The sequence below is a fragment of the Dromiciops gliroides genome, chromosome 4 (assembly GCF_019393635.1).
Source record: "Dromiciops gliroides isolate mDroGli1 chromosome 4, mDroGli1.pri, whole genome shotgun sequence".
NCBI lineage: Eukaryota > Metazoa > Chordata > Mammalia > Microbiotheria > Microbiotheriidae > Dromiciops > Dromiciops gliroides.
Window position 1 is genome coordinate 80,142,948 of NC_057864.1, and position 20,811 is coordinate 80,163,758.

Genomic DNA, 20,811 nt, shown 5'->3' on the forward strand with positions numbered 1-20,811 from the left:
AGAGGAAAATGCTTAATGGGCTAAATATGAGCATTATTCTTATTTCTAAATTACTGATGTTGCAGGATTAGTGAATCTAAATCACAGTAAAATCATAGTACTAGTGAAAAAGTAGTTTATCTAGATATTCAGAATTAAATCTGAAAACTTATCTAAGGGTCAAAGGGCTTTTTTTTTTAAGCTGAAAAAGCATATGGCTATTTCTTGGTATTATTTTCAAAGGATCTGTATTTGCATCAGTGTAGGTAATGTTACTCTCTTAGTTGCGTTACCCAATACTGTAGAAAGAAATTTTGTCTAGGTCTTCGAACAGTCCTTAGGTTGTTGCTGCATAAATGACCCATCTCCTTTTCGAATAATATTTTCTGAATGATGTCTGTGTTAACCTCTTGCACGGAAGTCACCATTTATAATATGCTGCACCCTACTTTCTTTTGATGTACATCTCTCCATTGCCCTCTGGGTCACTCAGTTTTGATTTTTTAAAAATTATGACATTCCATGAATTACAGCCATTATGGGAGTTATCAGAAGGAATATTGGTGTTAAAGAAATGAATTTTTATGTCAAGGAGCACCTTAAGTTTGTTATGCATGTGCTATTTCTCAGATAAAATTATTTTTATCAATAAGATAGCATGCACTGTTTCATTTTAGATTTCTCCATTTTCACATGTGAAAGTGTAGAGAACTTGATGATTATTATGTGATGATTATCCAACTCCCTGTAGGACCATCATCCTATCATGGATGAACTATCATAATGGTAAAAATGCATTTCAGGTTCTTTTCCTCTCAGAATGTTCCATTTCTAAGACCAACAAAAAAGGTTCAATTGTCAAGTTGGGTGCCAGATGTTTCAGAAATTGTGAACATTGTGGCACATTTTAAAACAATTGTGTAGTTCACTAGTTCAGAGCACTGACATTGGCTAGTATTATTTATGTAATATGTACATATTTATTAATCTTGAAATAACTAATTTGGATAGGACTGAGCTGAAATTTATCTTTATTCTATTAAAGGAAAAATACCTTTATGATATTGAAGAAATATTGCTAAGGAGATGAATAGTAAAAATGAGTTTGGAATGGAAATGTTTGCCTGTTTTAAGGACTAAATTCGTCAGCCACTTTAGATTTAGAATTGTGTTTCCAGTTCTGTTTTAGTAAACGTATTTTCACCGTAAAATTTTCAAAATTGTATCATTTAGGGTCTTATAGTAATGTTTCTATTTCTAATTGTATTATGTTTTTGTCAATAGGCATTAAAGAGAGATATATTAAACACAGTGTCTGATCGTTGTGAAATACTATTTGAGGATCTTCTGTTGAATGAAACACCAGGCATAAAAGGTTTGAATATAAAATAAGTGATTTTTAACATTTCATTTTATGCTTTTTTTATTTAATGCAGGAATATAACAGGATATAATTAGACACATTCTTAGGGCTTTGTGATAGGATATACTATTTTTGATGGTAATATACTATTTTTAGCACTTTATGAATAAATTCTGGTAGTATTTGCACATTTTTATTGTCTAAATGGTATTTTTTTCCCTTTAAAACACCAGACCTATTAGTATGTGTGGCCTGTGCTATAGATGATTACTTTTATTTATTTATGTATATGAGTTTCCTCCAGAACTTCTCAATGGTCAAAATACAATTAAAATGTTTTCATTAGTTTTAGTATAATGTGTTCTAAATAGCAATCTAGTCCTTTGAATATTGGTAGTCAAGTGTCTGGTGTGTATATTTGCTTGATACTAAGTAGAATAATTAAGCAGGAAACTTTACCCATGGACCGATTAAAATAATATATTTTACATAAATAGATAACTTACAGCATTTGTTACTTTAGAGGTAGTAGACTAAAATATAATTAGGCTCAAAAAGTACTTTTAAAGATTCATGATTTTAAACTTAAAGAGGTTAAGTGACCTGCCTATGGTCACACAATGGGAGGGATTTAACCCCAGGCAGGTATTCCTGAATCTAGCACTTTCACTACCACACTCCATCACGTGTATTTCTAGGAGTTGTTCAGTTGTTTCAGTCATGTCTCACCCTTTGTGACTTCATTTAGGGTTTTCTTGACAAAGATATTGGAGTGGTTTGCCATTTTCTTCTTCAGCTCATTTTATAGATGAGGAACTGAGGCCAACAGGGTTAAGTGACTTGCCCAGGGTCACATAGATAGGAAATGTCTGAGGCCAGATTTGAACTTGGGAAGATGAGTTTTCCTTACTTTGGGTCCAGCACTATCCACTGTGCCACTTGGCTGCCCCTATCTAGGAATATCTGTATTTAGATGATCACTGAACCCATGGGAGCTGATAAGATTACCAAGAGAGACAATGAAGGGAGAGAAGATAAGGGCACAGGACATTGGGGTACAATTGTGGTATGTGTTCAAGACATGGATGATGGTCCAAAAAAGGTACAATAGAGAATGGTCACAAAGAAGGGAAGAAGAGCAGCTGAGATGCCCAGAAATTCTTATGAGGAGGTAGAATCTATGAAAGGAGCCAGTGGTAAAATCCTTTGCCTTAAGCGTCTTGTGTATACAAATGTTCAAAGTTCAGGAATCAAAGGAGAAGCTCTTAGATGTCCTAATGCAAGGAGGCAATTCAACCTCATATGGCTCACTGATATTTGATGACATGAAACCTGTGACTAGACTGTGGCTCTGTTTGGGAACACCTTATTGAAAAGAAACAGGGGAGGTCAGAGCAGAGACTGAGGAAGAAGATGATAGCATTGTAAGCAAAAAGGTATATTCCCAGGAGGAAATAACAATGTATTCATTCTTTTTTAAAGAGAAGTAAACTTGAGATCCATAGGGGAGACATAGTGTATTTCAACTTAAATAATTTGATTCTTCCTTTTTGCCTCTGGACGTGTGGAAGGCAGATTTGAGTTCTCCACTTTTGAAAATGAAATATTGGAATGATTTTTGGAATGGCAGAGTTGTCTTCAATTTCTGAGTTTTTAGTGTATTTTAAAAAACTGTTACCTTAAAAAAATACATCTAATAATCTGCATTTTTGTCATCAGTTGTAAACTAATTAGAAGACTAGCAAATAAATTTAATTTAGCTTCTGAAAAAAAGAAGTTAGAAACATGCTTTTTGAATTTCCTTTATCCTTGTTCTCTCTGCTCTTTGCTATTATTTCCTGTTAGCAATGTGTTAACTTGTTTAAGAAATAAATTAAACCCACACACTTAATGTGAAGTTTTTAATGTACAGGAAAAATATTTTTAATGTTTTTCTTCTAGAATATGTATATTAATTCAGCCCAAAACATTAAATTTTCTTTTACATTCTAACGTTCCTTCCTTTGGTACAAATTATGAGTTCTACTAAATATTGGTATTTTTAGCTTAATAATAATAATTATATATGTTTATGTGTGTATATATGTACATAAGTATATACATATACACACAAGCACACATACATACATAAGATGTATGTATGTTTAAGATGAGACTAGACAATTTTAAAAAGTTACAAGGCTTAGCTGCAGTACAGTGATTTTACAGTTAGGAGGCAGTCTGGTCAAACAGAAGAATTTAATTTCCCTCTCTTTCTAAAAGGTTTATAATGTGCTAGATCTAAAAGAAACATGCTAATTTTATATTTCCTGTGAAACTTAGGGAATTTTTCGTTGCTTTCCACCTTATATCTAAAATCTTTGGTTGGTTTTTTGACAAGTAAATGTAACTTTCGTCCTTTGTAAGTACTTAAACAAAGGACAGCCATTTTTTTTTAACTATTTCAATCCCTACTTTGTGACTTGAAAAGAGAGAGAAAAATGAACATAATTTGAAAAGTAATAGCATAAAACTCACAAGAATTGTTTAATTATCTTACTGAAAGGATACATTCTGAAAAGAATACAATCTTTTAAAGAGTTGACCAACTCTAAAGAATAATGTTACATAGCTTAAACCATATTCTAAACCTTAATATTTCTATGTTCTTGTGAATAAAATGATATTAAGAAATAGGGAAAACAATTTAAAGTTTCATAACCCTATTATTTTTTCAAAATAATTTTTACTGATATTGTTTGTTTTTATAAATCTATTTTGATGGAATGTTCTTTTTCTTTAGCAGTACCCTATTGCCTCAAATACAGCAAAATCAGTCTCACATTTAAATCTCTAAAGAGACTGGATTCCATTCACTTTTCATGGCTTAGTTGATATTATTGCTCTTCACTTTACGATGTGTTCCAGCCAAAATGGCCTACTAGTTCTTTTCCAGACTTAATACTCATCTACTGACTCTGTCTTTGCACAAGCCTAGAATGCCTTCATCATCTCTGCATTTTACAATCCCTAGTTTCCTTCTAGGCTCAGCTCAGATGTCTTGACCTAAGGGAAGCTTTTCCACATACCTCAGTTCTTACTCTCCCTCCTCAATTCAATTCAACAAGCATTTTTTAAAAATCCTTATATTATCTAGTATTTATTCTGTATTGTGGGCAAGTTGTTTCCTTCGATAGGTAAACTCCTCAAAGGCAAGGACTGCTTCATTTTTGTTTTTCTATTCCTACTGCCTTGCATATAGTAGAGGCTTAATCACTGTTTATTTAATTAAATTGTTCAAGTGTTGAAGAGGATAGTAAAGTCTCTTCTGTTGTTTTCTTTTTTTAGCCTTCTCTGGTTTTGATTTAGTGATGCTGTGATTGCTAGGAGTATCTTTTTCATAGCCAGTAACAGTATTATTTACATGATAATGATTTTGTTTTCTTTTAGATTCTGAAAAAGAATTCCATGCTCTGCCACATCGAATATTTGTCCCCATTCCTGGATCCAGTGTAATGCTGTGTGATTATAAATTTGGGGATGAATCATCTAGGGAAATTCAGGAACGTTTTGTGGAATTATTGGATCAGCATGTAGGAGTAGATGATTTAGAAATTGCAGAGGAAATCAACACAGGTAAAAAATAAGATCTTGTTTAAACAAGGAGACATCATTTTACTTATATTAAACAAATAAACTTGAGCTTTACTTTTTTCTGTTCCACTTACTTACTAGTCTTGTGACCATGAGAAAGACTTTCTGAACCTTCTTTTCCCATCTATAAAACACTACTTTGTTGCTTTGAGGAAAGTACTTTGCAAACTATTAAGTCTGACATAAAGGTAAGCTGTTACTAGATATATGATTAAATTATTGTGAGGAATCACTTAATTGGAAGATCAATAAAAGACTAACTTTTAAACACCTTATGGTTGTTTGGATATGCTGACATAACATTTTAAATAAGGCATCTCAAGCTTTAATCTTTATAGGGACAGAAAATGAGCATATGCTTTCCCAGAGGATATTAAATACTATTGTTAGTATGTAAATGTCAGTATATCCAGCACCTTCGGCTTCATTGGTTTGGGGACTTCTTGGGGCACAGAGTTTAAGTGGCTTGCTCATCATCACTGTGGTAGTAATAGTAAGTTCCAGGGGCAGAATCTAACCCCGATTTTCCTAATTCCGAGGAAATCACTCTATTTACCGTGCTACTCTGCAGGTATTTATAATAAATAAATGGTAAATATGTAGTAAATGGCAGATTGGCACAGTGTTGATGGTAAGTATTAGCAAAGCATGACAGTAGTTCAGCTTTTTTCAAAATAATGCAGGGGGCTCTTGATTTAAAAAAAAAATGTAGAATGTGAATGAATGCCTACCTGGAAGAATGATGAAGTTTCATATTCTTCCTTTTATTGTTTATGGAATTTTTCTATGAACTCCATTATCTTAGTGGCTTCATGCTGCCATACCTTTCTCAGATGCAGAATAAACATTTAATCTCTCTCTGTCATAATGGAACATGTATTTTGTATGTCTGTATTATTTTACCTTTTTCCTAATGAATAAAAAATTCCCAAGAAATTTATATAAAGGCATGTGAGCATTACCTTAGGAAATAATACCATAACGTTCCCAAGTTAACTTTTTAAAATAAAAAAAAGTGTTAATTCTGTAAACAAAGACAGCTATGAGAAAAGAGCAATTAATCATTTTAACACTATCACAGTGTCCTTGTGTATTCTCCTAGGCACATTCTTACTCTAGTCTTTTTTTCTTTATAATTAAACAAGTGCTCTTAAACCTCAGGTTTGCAATTTTTTCCCCCCAGTACATTTTGCAAATTTCATAGTTATTCATCAGTTGCTATGGTACCTTTTTTTATTCTACTCTCACACCCCCTTGTGTTTACTGTAAGGGCTGGAACTGGATTATGGTATTTAATTTAAGCACTCCTGGTTACTATGGTGAGTCATGTAATTGTTTGATTGGTGAATTTCCAACCTAGCTATAGTGCCTCAGGTGTGAGTTGAGACCACCAACCTTTTCTAAGTTGATAACTCCAGGTATTAGTGTTAATCATGATGAGGAATAAAAAGTTTACTTCACAGTGCAGAAAAGGAATAAAAATTCCCCAAATCCTCAATATTTTTATTTTGTGGCAACTATTTTATATTTTAAATGATATCATTAAGTAGCATCATATAATAGCCAATAATAATATCATCATTTTAAAGACATATGGTTTTGTTTTGAACATATAACCATGGGTCATTTTGCAAGTCTTATTTTTTTTTTGTACCATCTCACATAATTTAATGGTTCCACAAAGCAGTGCCGTGATCTTTCTCTACTAAGCAGTCATAGACTTAATTGATATATATATATATATTTTTTTTTTGCAGGGCCTTGGGGTTAAGTGACTTGCCCAGGGTCACACAGCTAGTAAGAGTAAAGTGTCTGAGACCGGATTTGAACTCAGGTACTCCTGAATCCAGGGCCAGTACTTTATCCACTGCACCACCTAGCTGTCCCTAGTTATAGACTTAAAAGTGAAGGAGGAGCATATATGTCATCCAATCAGTTGCCCAGTTAATCCCTGAAATCCCTTTTCTAGCACTCCTGAAATTGATAGTCATCTAGCCTGTCCTTGACTGTTTCAAATAAGTATCTTAGTTTATAAGGCACATCTTTCTATTTTTAGACAGTTTTAGTTAGTGTTTTCTATTCACAGAGTCTCAGAGTTGGGAAGGACCCGAAATCCACCCCTCATTTGAATAAGTACAAGTATATTGAGCAAAAAAATTATGTCCCTGTAACCTCCATGTCCTCTCCTCTGAAGCAGCATGGAATCCATCTTCTGTTCTTTTTTACATAACATTTTCAGATACTTGAAGACAGTTACCATCTCTCCTTAGTCATTTTCTTCAGGCTAATCATATACTTGTTCCTTCAGTTAATATATGACATTGCTGACAGATACCCTTATCATCCTGGTTATCTTCCTGAAGGTATATTCTAGTGTCCTTAAAATGTGGCACTTAGAATCACTCTTAAGGTGATCTGACCTCACAGAGTATTATAGAACCCTTATTTCTTTTTTCTTTTTGTTTGTTTTGTTTTTGCGGGGCAATGAGGGTTAAGTGACTTGCCCAAGGTCACACAGCTAGTAAGTGTCAAGTGTCTGAGGCCAGATTTGAACTCAGGTCCTCCTGAATCCATGGCCAGTGCTTTATCCATTGTGCCACCTAGCTGCCCCCAGAACCCTTATTTCTTATAATAAATAGTTTTAAAATGTAGCCTGTTTGTATTAGCTTTTAAATTTTTAAAATTTTTTCACAGCTGTATCATTCTTCAATCACAATTAAGTATTCTTTGATACTTTTTTTTACCCAGTGCCTAGATAATTTTTATGTGAACTGTTAACTACCAAGCTATGTTCCACCCACTTCTCTAGGTCATATTTAAAAATTTTAAATGCAGGCTTTACCTTTATCTCTGTTAAATGTTGTCTTATTTGGTTTCATTCAAGTCTATTGAAATAATTATAGATCTAAATTGTCATCTCATAGAAGCTGTGTCTCCCAGATTCTTGTACTTCTTGCTGAACTCACAAGACACAAAAATCTGCCAAATATCTACTCATAATCTCCCTCAGTATTAATTTGACAGTTGAATGAAAGAATAGTTCCCTGGTTGGTATATTTTATGCACTGTTTCCAAGCATGTATGATATGTTATGAATTTATCATGTAAATGCTCTCTATTTGGGGAAGAGGAGACCATAGAAAGAAGTCAGTTTAATGTCCATACAAGCAGGTGGTATAAGTAATGAACCAACCACATTGTTCTTTATCAGGTACAAAATCCAAATAAATTTCTAATGTTTTGCTATCTCTGTTGAGATAACTGTGGCAACAACATGGTCCGGAATTTCTCAAAACTATTTAAGATCATAAGAGAACTATGAGGGAATTCTGAAGTCATGGAGACACAATAATTGATGGTGATCCAATAAAGAGTTTGTACACACTCCCTCTTCTTGCCACTAACATTCTTTCTCTCTGTTGTCCTCTCTTAGGAGCTTATCATTTTAACCAAATCTTGAAAGCATTTATTAAGTGCCTAATAAATCTTTCAGGTACTAAGTCTTCTTTAATTGCTATTATCACCTCTTTTGTCTGCCAGCCATTTCCAGGTTCAAAGACAAATGATTACTATCATTTATTTCTCAAAAACTTAAAAATTCATTCAGTTGCAGAGAACTCTCAGGGGAAATGATGACACTAGATCAAGACAATTGAAAGGTGAAGTGTGCAATAGAGGATGATTTATAATTTGCTTCAGCCAAATTGTTTTAAACCAATTTTCACTTTATTCAGGAAATAAGTTTGAAATGACAGTTTCTAACTTCTACATTATAATCCTCTTAAACTAAGCCCTGTCTTACTCTATCATACATTGTTTGAAAAGTGATATTTATTTTTCACAAAAAAGGTACTTAGTGATTGAATTGAGACTTGTGAAACTATTAAATCTTAAAAACAGGTTAACTATAGGTTCTAATCATATTTTTATAATCATTTAGTGAATAAAAAATACATTTTTCCTGTTATAAAAATTATGGTAAAATAACAAGTTTCTTGCTTTGTGAATAATATGTTGACAATGTGAGAAACAGGTGCAGACCACCTCAAAATAAGTTCTTTCAGAGATAGCTTTGGAATAACAAAAAGCCTTTATTGCATTCTCATGAGAATGGGCACTCACAGAAAGAAAAGCAGTTAGTGAGTGCAGTTGCCGAAAGCAAGCACCTTGTATATATCCTACACCCTGCTGCAGTCAGTCCCTCCGCTGAGCCACCATAGGTTGCTAGGCCCAAATTCACAATCTTACTGGAAGAGTTCTAGCTAAATCCTCCTTGATAGGTTATCCCTTCCATACATGATCAAAAATGAGGTGGAGATTTTAGACAGAGGAGGAGAAATTAATTTTAATAAGTCTATTAAGTAGCAGCTAGGTGGTGCAGTGGATAAAGCACCGGCCCTGGATTCAGGAGGACCAGAGTTCAAATCTGGCATCAAACACTTGACACTTACTAGCTGTGGAACCTTAGGCAAGTCACATAACCCTCATTGCCTAGCCAAAAAAATAATAATAATAATAAGTCTATTAAGCAAGCACAGTAGAGACTAGAGTTAACCTTTTACGTACTTTCTCTAAGACAGCAGCGAGAGCCAGCTCAAACTGGGTTTTATCTCTAGCTCTGAAAAACTTATTTTTCTCTTCCCTGGTTTGACATAATTCACTAGATAATATTGTCTGTTGTTCTCTCTATGAGCATGCTTTCCTTGAGAAGATCTCATGTATCAAGTTAGAAATTCTGAGAAGATTTCACCATGTATAAAATCATCACCATTTCTCACAGCTGGGAGCTAGAAAGGAAAAAATAGATATGGTCTATTTGTAATCTAATGAGGAAGACATGAAAAAACCACATGAATAATAATTATCAACAGAGTATCAGCATTTTTTTCTTAGAAATATGACTAGTCATTTTTTATCATTCATTTGATATAGTTAGCAAATATTTATCAAGCACCTATTATATAAAAAATGTTATGAGATTTAAAAAAGTATTATCACTCAACTCTTAACAGCAGATATAAGATGCGTCCAACTAACTGTAATATAAGATATAATATAATAAGGACCATAGAGGTATCACAAATATAATGTTTAAGTAAATACATGTTTAGTAATCAACATTTTAAAGTTCAGAATTTTTCTTATTACTAATAAATCTGAATTTTGTTTGTACTATGTAGATTGGAAATCATATAGAGTATTTTTCAGTTCTAAATTCATATCTGATCCAGTCATTTTCATCAGATAAGCTTTGCATTATAAGAAATTAATTAACAGTCCTAGCCTCATTCCACACTGTATTCACTGTTATAGTTAACATTTGAAGGACCAGTATGTTAAATGATGAAAAAAATGTTAATTTTACTTCAAAAAGAAAATTTTCATTCTTCCATTCTATTTTCTTTGCCCTATGGATTTAAAAAAATGGACTGCATCCATTGACACAGCTCAGGCCTTCTAGGTATTCTTAATTTTTGGTACTTCTAGTGTTAACATCTTTCTTTTATATTTCACAGAAAATAAATAAAACTGCATGTTTTAAAAAGTGTAGGGTAGGGGCAGCTGGGTGGCACAGTGGATAGAACACCGGCCCTGGAGTCAGGAGTACCTGAGTTCAAATCTGACCTCAGACACTTAACACTTACTAGCTGTGTGACCCTGGGCAAGTCATTTAATCCCAATTGCTTCATTTAAAAAAAAAATGTAGGGTAGGAAGTCACTTGTAACAGAAAGCAATAATCATAACTCTAGGTTATGGTCATCCTCAAATGTTTTATAGTTTTTAATACATTTTCCTCATTAAACTTACATATTTCTACACTTTGATATGATTGGTTCTGACCTTTGCTTACTACCTGTGTGACCTTGGGCAAGATCAGTCTCCCTACTCCTTTGTTTCTTCATTTATAAAATTAAGGGAGCTAGAATAGATGGTCTCCAGAGACCCTTCCAGCTTAAGATCTATGATTCTGTGAGCTCAATGCTATCTCGTTTGCTTTGGTTATGTATGGCATAAATAACCATTTGTATAAATGATCATTTGTTTCTTATTCCTCAATAAGACTTAATTTAATATTCATTAGTAGAATTTGTATTGTCAGACATGGTTACCACATAAGTATATTTTTGAGTTTTAAAAATAACAAAGAATAAATCCAGGTATACATTTTTGGATTTCCCCTTACCATAAACTGTTGGCTATAGAAACTAATTATATCTATTTTACATTGCTCATTTTGATTTGTTCATTATCCGTGTTTCTTTTTTATACTGGTTGTCTAATTTAGAGATGGAGACTTAATTGAATAGGAAGTTTAATATTACAAGGACAAAGGAAGCAAAACAGCAGTTTGGAAAGCTTAGGTGTGTATATTTATATGAATATTGTACAGAATTTATAACTTGCTGTGAAGGTACCATCATACTTTTTTCTCTTAACATTTATATGTGATTAAAGTAGGACAGATAAATACTGTAGGTTCAGTTTAAAATGCTTATGACTTAATATTGAAACCTTATTAGATCTTATTCATCTCACAGAATTCTCAGCTTTTTCCTATCTGGACTTTTAGTTATCAAACACTGGGGCCACACTGGTTTTACCCTGGAGTATGTCAGGTGATTCATTGGATTTGCTGATACAAACAACCTCTGAACAGGCATAGTGATCCTTGAGATGTCCTAGTCCCTAAATCCAGAACTCATCTTCTGAAATCATTTCATATTCATGATATTCCTAAAAGAATGACGTCACATTCCTGAACTATGTGGAAAAAATAAAAACATTAGCATTTGAATTGAAAAAAAAATGCTTTTCCATAATTGGTCTGTCTTTTTTTTTTCTGAAGAAGTCATTATTGACTAAGGCCAGCACAATGTTTTTAATTGCTGATTTAATAATAGTGAATTTTGAGTAAAGAACAGATCCATTTTAACTTCAAATTCTGTGGTCCAATTGCATTTTACTCATTAAATGAAACCACTGCTTTAGTATGGAGATGATAGTTTATGTTGTGTGCATAGATTTTACTAAAAATACAGCTTTTGACATTTAAATCTAGTAATAATTAGCATAGTAATTTATCTTTCCCTTCTACTTGCAGGTCAAAACACACCCTTACCTTGGTAGATTGTTTAACAAATTAAAGTGGCTAAAAAATTCCTAGTCAAACTTTATGGTGATGAATCTTTCTAAAATTTACTAAGCTGAGGCTTAGAAAATAGTTGAACAATGTGAATTAGGACCTTGTGGAATTTAAACATGAAAAGCCTTCAAGAGCCCAGGATTACCTCTATGAGATAATAGGCAGTAAAATAATATTTTAGTGGAGATTGGTACCAATTCAAAATGAACTTTGTGGTCAGAAGTAGAATTTGGGGATTGAAGAGTGCTAAAGAGCTATCTTTATTTTTCCAATGTAACCCATATTATGTACTTGATTATTTATTTCCATTGTATAATTTCAGTTTCTATGTTTAAAATAAGTGTTTTGTTGAGTAGAAATCTTATAATAGCATACCTTTACACATTTAAAGGAGGAAAACAACTTACCTAAATGGCTAATTTTAGAAATAGAGTGTCTATGGCTTTAAAATTTTTTAGATATATTAGTCATCTTAGAATGTAGACATTCACTTAGTAATGTATTTTACTTTTGTGACACCAGTGGAGTGGTATATGTATGAAATTTTAATGAAATTTATTTTTACGATTTTTTTGTCAATTTTGAAAAACACTACTGACACAGATTGAGGTAAAACTCTTAGATTTTAATAAATGAATGAGTGAAAAAGCATTTATTAAGTGCTTATCATTTGACAAACAGTAGGATAAGTACTGGAGATACAAATAGAAAAAGCTACTGAAATACTGAACCTGAGCTACTAGTACTACTTTATTGAGGCAGTGGAAGGAAGAGCAAAAGGTGTAAAATAATTTAACTATTATCAGCCAACAGTTGGGTTAAGAAACACTTAATTAAGAGCTTATGATAGTAATTTTATCATGAGACATTTAAAGTCTGGAGTAGGTTGGTGGGCATGGAATTGGAAAGGAAAGATCATTTTTGGAGATAGTTCAAGGGAAGGATCTACAGGTTACCTACCCACATGGACTCAGTAAGGGAGGAGTTTCAGGAGCATATCTGTAGAGCTAGGTAGCAATAATTTCTTATAAAGGTAATAATAATGATAATAATAATTTAAAGATTTTGAGCCTTAGAAAAAAGGAGACTGGTGCCAAAGATGGAAATGAGGGAATTGTAAAATACTATGTAGGAGAAGAAGAAATCTTTTTGGAATATTAATCTCCAGATATATTTTCCCCCTCTGGGACCACTACACTTTTCTGATGATTCATATGGGGACAAATGATATTGCTGAAGGAATTTAGAAAGCATTACTGGACATTATCAAGTCTTGGGCAAGGAACTGAAAACCCTAAAGGAAGAGATGTTTTCATTAGTTCAGTCAGCTAAAAGCCAAAGCTTCCAGAAAAAGGCAATTTTGGGAAGTGAATGGTTTTTTGTTTGTTTTAATGGTGACTGAAAGTAGGATTTGAATTTCTAGAATTCAAATTACTGGAATATCATTTGGCCAGATATGGAATATACCTGTTGTTGTCCAATGAAAATGTTCGCCTGGAGTCTTACAAATCTTGACAAGATTTAAAATGAAAAGGGAAGAAGAGTGAAAACTGCTGGCATGTGTTCCATGCTGGATACCACTAAGAGTGGTAGATACAGCATAAAAAGAAAGACTGTCTGCAGAGATGTCTTTTCATAAGGAAACAGTATATTCACCCATCCCACCTCCACCCCCAAAATACAGGAATAAATCTCTTGTCTTCATATATCTACATGTAAAAACATATGTACAAAGGATAGGGGATAAGGTAAACTAGATTTTTTTTTTTTTTTTGGTGAGGCAGTTGGGGTTAAGTGACTTGCCCAGGGTCACACAGCTAGTAAGTGTTACGTGTCTGAGGCCAGATTTGAACTCAGGTACTCCTGACTCCAGGGCCGGTGCTCTATCCACTGTGCCACCTAGCTGCCCCTAAACTAGATTTTTTTACTGCAAGAAAGTAAATTGGACTTCACATATATGACTAAAACTTGCTGGGATAGGCTTTGTGAATGAAATATGACTTGGTAGGTGTATACCTTATTCAAAAGGAAATAGTGTTTTAAGACTGAGGAAATCAGGGATCCATGGAGGAGGAATGTGATGGGTGAAACCCAGTAGGGGAACAAATAGAAGTGACATTGTGTTGAGAATATATTACAGACTACCTGACTAGAAAGAAGAAATGGGTGGAATTCAGGGAATAAATCAGAAACCTAGCACCAGAGGTATGACATAGTCATGGGATTAGGAAATGACCTTCAATTGTATTTTGGTTTCTAGAGCTTTTTCTGCCAAGTTAAATTATTGTCTTTAAAAATTATTTTATTCGGGGCAGCTAGGTGGCGCAGTGGATGAAACACTGGCCCTGGATTCAGGAGGACCTGAGTTCAAATACGACCTCAGACACTTGACACTTGCTAGGTGTGTGATCCTGGGCAGGTCACTTGACCCTCATTGCCCCGAAAAAAAAAAATCATTCTTCAAAAGGTATAGGAAGTAAGGGGGTGGGAGGGTGGAGAAGTGTTACTTTGAATCCTGTTCAATTGGAAAGAACTGGTTACTGAAGTAAAAACAATAGAAACCTTGGCAGGAAGTTACCATTCCTTGTTAGAGTTTGTGATAAAAGTACAAAGCCTAGCCTACCAGTCTGGCACACATCCTGGAGTTTGGCAGAGCAGATTTCAGGAAAGAATGGATGGGAAACTGCAGCCTCAAATTCTTTAAGAAAAGTTGGCCCAAGAGGAATCTTAAGTTCCTTTTTGAGGTTGCAGCACTAAAATCAGATGAAGCAAAAAACAGTTGTTTAAACAGACCACATGCATCCATAGGGAACTAATGAAAACTTAAAATTTTAAAACATGTATAGATGATAGAATCAAGGACAAAACAAAAAAGAATGAGTAGAAAAGAATGACACAGTCCTGTCCTTTTAAAATCTAAAAGCTTTATTTAAAGCTCAGAATAAACTGAGATTGACAATGAATGTCAATATCAACACGATCTAAGTGGGAAAAGATCTGGGTGCCTTCTAGCCCAACCCCTGCCTTAAAAGGAACCCCCTTGTTAACATATTTGACAAGAGGTCATCCACCTTTTGCTTGAAGAGTTTTTGTAAGGTATTCCATTTCATTTTGGGATAGTTCTAAAGTTCTAATTGTTGGGAAACTGAAATTGAGCTGATGAAACCTAGCTCTTTGCAACTTGCACAAGTTGCTTCTATACTAGAAAAGACTTTTTTGGTAGTCTTTGACCCTGTGCTAAACATTTTTATCAGTAATTTGAATGATACTTTGAATATTATGCCTATTAGATTAACAGATGCCATTCGGTAGCAAACATGTTGAATAACAGAGAAAAGATCATAACAAAGTTAAGACCCCCCCAAAAAATAACAATACGAATCTAATAAATGAAATGAAATAAGAGTAGTCATCATGCTGAATATGAATCAGTACTGGGGCAAGGAAGCCAAAAAAGCTAACCATCTTAGTTGGCATTAAAAAGACTTGGATTGTGCTTTGCTGCTGTGCTTTGCCCAGCCAGACAGCATCTGGAAAATTGTGTTCAGCTGTGTATTCCATGTTTGAGGACGGATATTGGTCAACTAGAATTGGTTCAGAGGAGGAGGACATGTCATTTGAGGATTTAGAAAGCCTGTCCATAAGAATTTGGTTGAAGTTGCTGGTGCTGTTTATTTTTTTTTTAGTGAGGCAATTGGGGTTAAGTGACTTGCCCAGGGTCACACAGCTAGTAAGTGTTAAGTGTCTGAGGCCGGGTTTGAACTCAGGTACTCCTGACTCCAGGGCCGGTGCTATATCCACTGCACCACCTAGCTGCCCCTGCTGGTGCTGTTTATTGAGGAGAAGAAAAGTCTCTGGGGACACATGATACTATTACAAATATATTTAAGGCCTTTCACATGGAAGAGAGGTTAACAACTTGAATAACCAGAATTCTCTTTTGTTAAACTGTCAACAAAATTGTTGAAAGTCAATTACCCTTTCATTTTTAGATATCATCTCAGTTTTAAAAGATGCTTGTCCTGACAGAATCATTGAACCTTAATGACCATCATTTGGTGAAGTGACTTGACCAACACCTCACAGGTGGTCTGTAACAGACTTAAAGCTTATTTTGGTTCATCCTCAGTTTCATTGATGAGGGTGTTCATTATACCATTCAGACCACAAACCTTCCCTTCCTCCTCATCCTATGGCTTGTGGTATTCTTGTCCATATTTTTCTGTTTCTTCATTAAGGATCCTCTCAGTAGGCTGGAGATCTTACTCTTCTTTCTTTTATTTCTTGGATATATCAGGGTACTATTTTACCAGTTTCCTTATATGTTTTGGTATTGTAACACTGAAATTATCTTTGAAAACCTTGGGCAGAAAACTCATGATAATTTGAGTATGTCATTTGGAATTATTCATATATCCCTTATCTTTATAAAGGACATTGATTTATATTTTCCCGTATTTTGGAGACTTCTGAAATACAGACATCTAAAGCTACATGGAAAAGGCCATATTAAACTCTAGTAGAGATGGGATTTGTGTATTTTGTGCCCCCCTTCTCGGTTCCATAGCACGCTATGCAAATTTAAACACATTTGAAAGTAGGGAAATGCAATTTAGCATGTCATAATCTGGACCCAAGAATGAAATAGAAACTTAACTTTATATTTTTTGTTTATAGTGGTTTAAGTTTATAATTAATTCTGAGAGTAATTATTCCTATTATGTACTTGCTTTTTTTTTAATAATTGCTCCTTTTTGCCTCATTCAGCCAGTATAAATTCATGTATGAAAAGGGAAGACATACCAGACAACACATATGATGATCAACCAAAGCATCTGATTAAGACTACAATGGCATTGAGAATTCAGCAAAACATAGGTGCGTTACCTCTAATCATTTGTATGCAACATTATAAAAAAAAATTGTTCTGGAATGTGAGTTTACCTATTTTTGCTTGTCATGAATAATTTTTCTTATCTCATTTTATTTTATTAAAGACTTTATACTGATATTTATGATTTTGTGAAGAGTAGTTAATGATCTTTATGTATTTTGAGAAGGAAAAAACCCTGTAATCCTAGTGTTAGGTTCCACAGTCATAGTCTGGGTAATGAGTAGTCCAGTTTGACTAGAGCATTGGCAATTGGCATAGAAATTGAGAAACCAGCTGAATCACTGATTAGTTATATGGATTTCAGAATATCAAACTCTTGTTGTTTCCTAGGTGTGTATGGATTTTCGTTGTTGTTATTGTTTTTGCAGGACAGTGAGGGTTAAGTGACTTGCCCAGGGTAACACAGCTAGTAAGTGTCAAGTGTCTGAGGCCAGATTTGAACTCAGGTCCTCCTGAATCCAGGGCTGGTGCTTTATCCACTGCACCACCTAGCTGCCTGGTGTGTGTGTTTTAACCTGTAAAAAAAGAAATCATACATATACCTGCCCAACTTCATAGGAATTTTAAGTTAGAAGTTAAAGTATTTTATAATAACTATCTTTTTGTTATGGTTTTAGAATGTCATGGCCTGTGAAAGAGCTTATAAATGTTATCAAGATCTTTGGTGTCATTTGGTCAAGTCAATAAGCATTTATTAAGCTCCTACTATGGGCCAGGTTCTATGCAAATTTGGTCACAATTCTTTTTCAACTAAAAATTTTTCATGCTCCTTGGTTCCCCAAAAAGTGATTTTTATTATATTAAAGAGAAACCACACTTAACATGATGAATGGATAAGTTAGAGTTACTGCTCCTGTCACCTAATGATGATTTCCCCTTTTCTTGGCACCCAGACTTTGACCAGAGTATGTTCTCATGCTGTCTAAAATGAGCAGGTCATTAATGTGGCAAATAGTTGCAGCTTGCTTAAATTGGATCAATTCATCGATGGCAGGTGCTGTCATTTTTATCTTTGTATCCCCAGCACTTAGACTAGTGCCTGGCACATAGTTGTCGTCGCTTAATTGAATTGAACTGAATTGACTTCTACATTACTATTTAAAACTGTCCTTGACAGATACAATATCTTTGTAAAAATCTGTAGATATATCTTTTAAAATATTATTTTATTTTTGTGGCAACCATAGACCTTTACTCTGGGTTTTATTTAGGAGGTTGTGAAGTAAGTAGTTGCCATTTAGATATAAGAAACTTGTTTGTTTTCTTTAGAATCATGATATTCCATGACAAATTCCAATTCTATGACAAATGTTGGAGGAAATGTGGAAAAAATTGAGACACTAATGCATTGTTGGTAAAGTTGTATACTGATTTAAACCATTCTGACATAGAATAATTTGGAACTATGCCCAGAAGGCTCAAAAACTATGCATACCCTTTGACCAAGCAGTACCATTCCTAGATCTATATTCCAAAGAGATAAAAAGAAAAAAGAAAAAGGACTTATGTGTACACAAATATTTATAGCAGCTCTTTTTAGTGATGGCAAAGAATTAGAGATTGAAGAACTGGCTGAACAAGTTGTTGTATATAATTGTGACGGAATTCTCTTGTGCTATAAGAAATGATGAACTAAATAAATGCTCTCAGAAAAACCTGGAGAGGCTTACATGAGCTGATAAAAGTGAAATAAGCAGAACCAGGAGAACATTGTATAAAGTAACAGCAATATTTTATGATGATTCTCAGCAATATGATGATCAAAGATAGTTCTGAAGGACATAAAAATGCTGTCCATTTCTAAAGAAATAACTAATGGAATCTGAATGTTGATGGAGGCATACTTTTTCTTTACTTTCTTTATTTTCTTGGTTTTTTTGTCTGTTTTCTTTTACAACATGCCTAACATGGAAATATTTTACATGACTGCACTTGTATAACTTGTATCAAATTGCTTCCTTTCTCAATGAGGGAGGAAGAGGGACGGAGGGAGATAATTTGGAACTCAAAAGTTTTAAAAAACGAATGTTAAAAATTGCTTTTACATGTAATAGGGGAAAAAATACAGTACTAAATTTCTAAATCATATTTTCCTCAGAATAAGATTTTCCTGGCCCATAACAATGCTTAAGATGCATTAAGAATTAAAGTCAAGACTTTTGTATCTACAAAGTGTAGAAGTACAATCTTCTGGCTGTGGAGATGGAAAAACAATGGACAGGAATAAGAAGAATCCCCTGAGAAATAGAGGAGCCAATTCTAATGTCTTGTCTTTATACTTTGCTGTGTAGATCAGAGAGAATATTTGCACTTGGGCCACAGTTGACTTTGCTTCTTCTTTCTGTGGCCCTGGGAATTCTTCAAGTGTTTTCCTTTGGCTCACTCATATCTTATGTGTTTGTTTGAATTGCAGGTGTGGCAATCGCTGCTGTGGTAGCACTCCTTGCTGCAGGCTTTTCCTTTCATTACTTCAGTGACTAATCTTAGACACAAGGAGCATTCTACTCATTGTTGGAACACTGACCGGGAATGAGTGGCTGATCCTGAAGATGCAAGCAAGACCTAGGGGATAGCCAGATCTGTTTCCATAAATGGCTAATAGGTGTACTTCTGACATGTCATAAAATCCCCAGCTGCCTTGTGTAGGCATGCCAATACTGTAGGTGGAACAGGTTTCCAAAAATAAAGTGGCTTATCTAGCTAAAAATTTAAGTTACACTTAATATAAGATTATTTACCTAAAGAATAAAAACAAAAACAGGTATAGCAACAACATGGTGTAGCAGAAGGACTGTTGAACTTGTAGTCAGAAGACTTGGGTTTGAGTCCTGCTTCTATCGTTTATTATCTGGGAGAACTTTGGCAAATCATTTTAACTTCTGTGAGTTTTAGTTTCCTCATTTGTAAATGGGGATAATAATACTACCTACCTCACAGGGTTGTTGTGAGGGTCTAAGGAAATGTATATAAAGTGCTTTAGATGAAAAAGGCACTATATACATACGAGCCATTATTTATTGTCTTTTCAAATTGTGACACCAATCAGAATGTATAAAAATCTCAGTACCATAGAAGGATACCTTATGGTTCTTGTGGGGCAGAATGATTGGACAGATCACACAATGAGAAAGAAAGTCTACCATGTAGGCCTACACCATAGGCCCTCTACAGTAGGCAGTTAGAATGGTCCAAATAAAATGCATGGGGATCAAGAGCATGCATATGCTCAATATCTCTCTTGTTAGCATATTATAATTATCTTTTTAGGCATCATTGATAAATTTTTTTTGGTATATTTTAATTGCTATTCTAGTTATTCTGTTGTATCTTGCTTAAGGATTATAGTCCTTTAAAAATGTTATAATTCTTTAATTAGAAAACTGCATCAATTCAGCAGAAAACTAGTTGATTTTTCTTAATATCATGCTATAAACTGGTGTTCTTACTGGGAAAATTTATGTGAAGATATTAAACAATACCCAGATGTAGTCCATAAATCCACTCATACATAGATAGATACACATATATGCATATATATATATATGTGTGTGTGTGTATATATATATACATATATATATATATATATATATATATATATATATATATCATAATCCTCTATGAGAAGATAATATAAATTACAGTATTGTAACATACCCCACTTGTATATGCTTAGCATCTTGGATAAAAGAATATAAAGCACTAATTGGGACCCAAATTACCCTGTTTGTTTCTGCAGTTTTACCAGATACATTATTAACCTTATTTCAGTGTGTTGTTTTGGTGTCTTTTTGAAGTAT

At 33.9% G+C, this 20,811-nt stretch overlaps 1 protein-coding gene across 2 annotated transcripts in view; it reads left to right on the forward strand.

The window, feature by feature from the left end:
• Nucleotides 1–20,494, forward strand: part of ODR4 (odr-4 GPCR localization factor homolog) — a 51,462-nt gene extending 30,968 nt beyond the window's left edge. For both annotated transcript variants that reach the window (XM_044005002.1, XM_044005003.1), the window contains 4 exons: nucleotides 1,264–1,354; nucleotides 4,772–4,957; nucleotides 16,888–16,998; nucleotides 19,428–20,494. In XM_044005002.1, the coding sequence (XP_043860937.1) occupies nucleotides 1,264–1,354; nucleotides 4,772–4,957; nucleotides 16,888–16,998; nucleotides 19,428–19,495 (456 nt within the window). In that variant the 3' untranslated portion in view covers nucleotides 19,496–20,494. The remainder of the gene's footprint in view (nucleotides 1–1,263; nucleotides 1,355–4,771; nucleotides 4,958–16,887; nucleotides 16,999–19,427) is intronic.
• Nucleotides 20,495–20,811: the final 317 nt, after the last annotated feature.